General features: G+C 36.6%; 1 protein-coding gene across 1 annotated transcript; it reads left to right on the top strand.

Annotated features, from left to right (window-relative positions):
* Positions 1 to 806: 806 nt before the first annotated feature.
* Positions 807 to 3,527, top strand: LOC114030299 (olfactory receptor 52K2-like; the record flags this gene model as incomplete). The annotated part of the gene is made up of 2 exons (XM_027845105.1): positions 807 to 1,710; positions 3,499 to 3,527. Coding segments are annotated over exons 1-2 (933 nt in total), but the record flags the coding sequence as incomplete, so codon positions are not given.
* Between the last annotated feature and the right edge of the window lie 2,473 nt (positions 3,528 to 6,000).

Raw genomic sequence — 6,000 nt, 5'->3', positions numbered from 1 at the left:
TCTGGTTTCACAAGAAGAATTACACTTTCTTAGTTTATTTTTTTTTGTGGGAGCTCCAGGAATACTTAAATTTGCTTTTGTTCAAGGAAAATTAGGAGGAAATAATCAATGGGACTCGCTAGAGTTGGAAACTGAAACTGTGTAGCTTACTAAGTTTGGTGATGGTATGTGATCTTCATAGTAAATATAGTACCAAAGTAATTTGTCCACTCCTGGAGTGTTAAAGGGCAAAATGTCCTTCCTTAATTAAGTTACCTTCACTTCAATTCATGAAATGAGTAAGGAATTTTTTGACATGTTTGCTTGAGAAACTGACATAGACCGGGGGATGTGGACTGATTATGACATCTTTTGATAAAGAGTCTTGACCAGTAGATTTCCCCTTTATCTACCTAATATGTAAAATGAGCCCATGTACATACCATGCTTTAGAAAAGTATAAAAGATATGTGAAGTTCCCCACACAACCCAGCTTTAAATGTAATGCAAATTGTAACTAGATTAAAGTCTTTATAAAACAAACAAAAATCTAAGCCTAGTCTAAAATATAAACTGTATTCCTTACTAGAAGAGGATCTTTGTCTTTACAAATCTTTAGGATATAAATCCAAATCAAGTAATCCTGATTACCTTTTTTTTTAATATTCATCTATATGTTAGAGCATCAGGGCACCTTGAAGAGTTGGGTCATTGAATTAATACATCGTTTCTATCTGAAAGAAATTAAAACTGATTAATATTCAATTTATTTAGAGAACTGATAGCCTTTGGTGAGATATAGGTGATGAAGATAAAAGATCCATGTGATGTCAGCACTCAACTTTACCAATCTGCATCCCAAAACCTTTCTCCTCCTTGGAATTCCAGGACTGGAAACCGTTCAAATCTGGATCTCTATCCACTTCTGTCTTGTGTATATGTTGGCCATCCTGGGGAACTGCACCCTTCTGGTCATCATCAGGAATGACCCTAGCCTGCATGAGCCCATGTACCTCTTCCTCTCCATGCTTTCAGTGGCAGACTTGATGATCACCACCACCACACTGCCCAAAATCCTTAGTCTCTTCTGGTTTAATGATAAAGAGATATATCTTGAAGCTTGTCTTACTCAGATATTTCTTATACACTCCCTGACCACCATGGAGTCTGGCTTCTGTTTGGCTATGGCATTTGATCGCTATGTGGCCATCTGTAACCCTCTTAGACATTCAGCTATTTTGACCAACGTAGTTATCAGGAACCTAGGTTTGGCCATTGTCATTCGGGGAGTTATTTTGCTGAGTCCTCATCCCTTCATGCTTAGATGGCTTCCCTATTGTAAGACCAACATCATCCCCCACACTTACTGTGAATTCATGGCACTGATCAAACTTTCCTGTGCCCAGACTAAGGTCCACAGAGCCTACAGCCTCTCTATTGCTTTCTTTACCGCAGGACTGGATTTCATTGTGATTATCTGTTCCTACGTCCTCATTCTCAGTACTGTATTTTGCCTACCCTCCAAGGAGGCTAGACTGAAAACCCTGGGCACCTGTGGCTCCCATGTGTGGGTCATTTTGACTTTTTATACTCCTGCCTTTTTCTCCTTCCTCACTCATAGGTTTGGTCATCATATTGCTCCCCATATCCATATTTTTGTGGCCAACATCTACCTTCTTATCCCACCCATGGTGAACCCTATCATTTATGGTGTCAAAACCAAAAGGATATGGGAGAGATTCTTCAAAATCTTTACAGACTAAAGGCCTTGAACTTGAAAGAGAAGTGATTTTGTCAAATGGGTAATCTGCATAAAACATAAAACAGTACATTCACTGGTAATTCAGTATCATCCTTGAGAGAATTGAAGATCATAGAATTTGGGGGTGAAATCTAACCCCAAACTTATGGGATCCAAAGGTTCTCAGACAGTGATGGTGGTTAGTAATAGCTCTCAAGCACTGATTATGATAGTAACTGGTGGACTCCTAGGTGAATTGGGTTAGTAAGAAGGACATCAAATATCCCCATATCTTTGGTCTGAGTTGTTCTCATAGAATAGAAATCCATTGAGTTCTCATATGCCGAGCTCTATAGTAAGATAAAAGAAGAGACGCAATTGTAAGGCAAAGATCTGATGATCCTACACATCTTGTAAGTACCTAAATGACAAAAGACAGTCCCTGACTGGTCGGCACCTATTCCTGCCCATTCACATCACTCTTTCAGTGTCACTACTTTTCTCTTTTCCTCAGTAGGAAAGGATGGTGACTCATGGGTCAGAATATGAGCCAGAACTTGCCCTTAAGAAGCTTAGGTTCTAAGCTGTTGCAGAAATGTTACATACACTCCTATGGGGAGATCACTTTGTGCAGTGGAAAGCATGGTTTAAACCCCTAGATTTCAATGCAGGCTCCACCAGTTAATATGTGTTATTTAATTTCTCTGAATGTCAGTTTCCCCATCTGTAAAATGAGAACAACAATGTGAATTTTCCCTCCTTCACAGAGTTGTTGTAAAGAAAGCAATTATATTATTTTAAATATAATTTTGGAAATATCTTTAACAGAGGAAATTCATCATGTGATAACGAGTTATTAGAGCTAGGCAACGAATCATTCTTCTCCATGTGGAACTCAGGCTTTTCTTTACCATGTCCTTGGGCCAGGTACCTGTCTTCTCTCTTCTCCTACAGCCCTTTTCCAGCTTCCTTTAATACACTGTTTTCCTTCATTAGAATGTAAGCGCCTTGATTTCAGGGACTTTTTTTCCTTTGTGTTTATATTTCTATTTCCATCTCTTCACACAATGACTAGTGCATAGTAAGCACTAAATAAATGTTTTCTGACTGATTCACTCGCAAATGGTGGATACAAATGGTGTTTTGATGGACGTATCACTATATGTTGGTTTTGAGTAAATGTCCAGGAATTTAGGGGAACTTTTGTTCAAAGGGGGGTGGGGATAATCCCAGAGATAGCCCCTTTCTTGTTGAATAGTCTAGTTGGGATAGCATCTGGAGTTAATGATTATTAGCCTAGATTATCCTTCTAAGACTCTAGAGCAGAAGTAGAAAGAGTGAGAACTGTTTCTGGACCATGAGCAAGCTCACTATTAGGGGGTGACTGAACGACTGAATAATAACACCAACTATATAGATAGAGATAGATAGAGATAAACAGATAGATAGAGATATAGAAATATACACATGTGTATGTATACATATCCATATACATGTATATCTGCAAATATACATATATATGCAGTGTTCCCTATCCACAATCTCCTACTTATGTAATATATATGTAATAGATAATATATTATACATAATAACATAATATTTATATATATTATGTGTTAACAGTATATTACATATACACACAAATGTATATAATATATTATATATAATATTTGTATACATATTATATGTGTTAACAGTATATTACACATACACACAAATGTATATACATATACATATGTGTATGTATGTGTATGTCCTAAAGGCTTTATAAATATTACCTGATTTTATCCTCACAATAACCCTGAGAGGGAGCTGGTATTATTTTCATTTTACAAAAACAAAACAAACCCCCCAAAAATAACTTAAGCAAACAAAAGATAAGTGAGTTACCTATGGTTACACAGGTGTTAAGTGTCTGAGCCCAAATCTGACCTCAGGCCTTCCTGACTCTAGGCCCAGCACTTTAACCACTGTGCCACCTAGCTGCTCCAATTAAGATTAGGATTATAGGCCAGAGGGTATGAAAACACCAAAGATGCAGAATAGATACTGTACTGTAGAAGTACCAGCCCTATTTAGACATTGACATGGTTTACTCGTGATGCTTAAAGTGTAATGAGTAAGAAGATTACAGAAAGAGTCAGTAGATGTTCCCTCATTTTTTTTTTTGAGTAAATGTAATTTGGGCTTTTTATATAATACAATGGACGATGTTATGCATTTTATTCTTTTTTGCTATATATGTTCCTTTGATGCAAACGCTAATGTTTTACATATTCACATAATAGGAACACATTATGTTTGTGCCTTTGGCATGTATGTAGATTGATGATATTAAATCTTCTATTTGATGCTATGTGTTATATTTTATTTAAGATGTGTTCTTACATGTTATTGACTATGTAGCGTGTATAATTTTGCATTGTTATTGCTGCTTCCATGAGTTTTTTAATGTTGATTATTTCTTTATTTAAATTTTAAAATAAAACTTTATTAATATTATTTGTTCTCATATCATTTACATTTCCAAATACATACCTTCTTTATCTCTTTCCCAGAAAGCTATCTTTTATAACAAATAATTAAATATAAATTCAGCAGAACAAATGCATTGAAAAGGATTGACCTTATATGCATTATTCCGTTCCCCACAATTTCTTCTCTCCGATATATATTTATCACACACATACACATATATATAAAATGCAGCTATACACATACATATACACATATAGATATGTTGTTGTTGTTGTTCAGTCATTCAGTAGCATCCTACTCTGCAAGACCCCACAAACTTTCTACGTGGGGTTTTCTTGACAAAGCTACTGGAGTGTTTTGCCATTTGTTTCTCCAGTGTTCCCATTTTATAGATGAAGAACTGAAGCAAATAGGAGTCAAGTGACTTGACCAGTGTCACACAACTGGTAAGTGTCTGGGGCTGCATTTGTACTCAGGTCTTCCTGACGCTAGGCCCAGTGCTCTATCCACTGTAACACCTAGCTACCATGCTTATAAAAATATAATATGACTTCATATATACATTGGTATATGCATATTTATGTATGTGCACATAAGAAGGGATAAATATCATTTTTAAAAGTCTGATACACAACATATATACAGAACTCATACACATGTATAAAACCAAGAGCTATTTTCCAGTAAATAAAGAATATCAACATTTTCCAAAAGAATTATAAACTATAAGTGACCATTTGAAAGCATGTTCCAAATCACTAATAAGTAAGAGAAATGTGAATTAAAACAAATCTGAGATTTCTTTACCTTACACCATGTAAACTAGCAAAGATGTCAAAAAAAAAAAAGAGGTACAGTCAATGTTGAAAGGTCTGTGGGAAAACAGGTACAGGAACATTTTTGTTTTTGCAAAGCTATGAATGGTTCTTCATATCCTGGAGGAACAGCAGTGAGCCTTCTTTATTGGCTTCAATAACAAGAGTCATTAACTCTGTTTTAAAGAGTGACTTCCCCTTAAGTTAAAGTGAGGAATCCTGTTTTCATGTATTGAGCTTTGGTTGATAGAACAAACAATCCTCGTTTTAGCAGAGTCTTGAAAAAGTTGTACAATATAACTGAGAGGCCAGATTACCATCCCTCTAAGGCTAATTCAAATAAAAGCCATCTATTTCCTTACTTCGTCTAATTTCTTATTTTTCCAGCCTAGTATGGGACCTGGACTGAGAGAGTTCTCACTTTAACAGAATATTATTTTTAAATAAAATTTTATTGACACTTTAAAAAAAATATTCCCTAAATTCCTCAGGGTATTTTTCTCCCCTCCCTTCTGATAAAGTTGTTCCTTATAACAAAGAAGAGAGAGACAGAGAGAAAGAGAGGAGTTCAGCAGCACTAACAAGTTGAACAAAAAACAGCCATTTTTTCAGTGTTGCATAACCATGGCCTCAGCTTTGGGTGGTAGTCCTCAGACTCAAGCAGTTGTAGATTCAGCGTACTCTTTCCAGCGTAGAGTGGCATTACTCAGGAGCCATCATAGGGTGGCAGCACTCAGATCCCACCATGGGTAGCTTCTCTGATAGCAGTTGTTCCCATGTAGGGTAGTAGCACTCAGACTAAGCACAGTGGACTTGGTATTCTGGCTTTGGCATAATGAAACAGCTCTGGTGGCAGCGCTCCTTCCAGTATTAAGAAGCAGAGCTCAGTCCTAGCATGACAGTTGCACTAAGTAGCAGAAATGGTAGAACATGAAGCAATGCTTCCAACATAGGGGCCAGGAGTAAGGCCCCAGCATGGTGGTTAGC

The sequence above is a fragment of the Vombatus ursinus genome, unplaced genomic scaffold, assembly GCF_900497805.2.
Source record: "Vombatus ursinus unplaced genomic scaffold, bare-nosed wombat genome assembly UNPS02014953.1, whole genome shotgun sequence".
Lineage (NCBI taxonomy): Eukaryota > Metazoa > Chordata > Mammalia > Diprotodontia > Vombatidae > Vombatus > Vombatus ursinus.
This window is presented reverse-complemented; position numbering and strand designations above follow the sequence as displayed.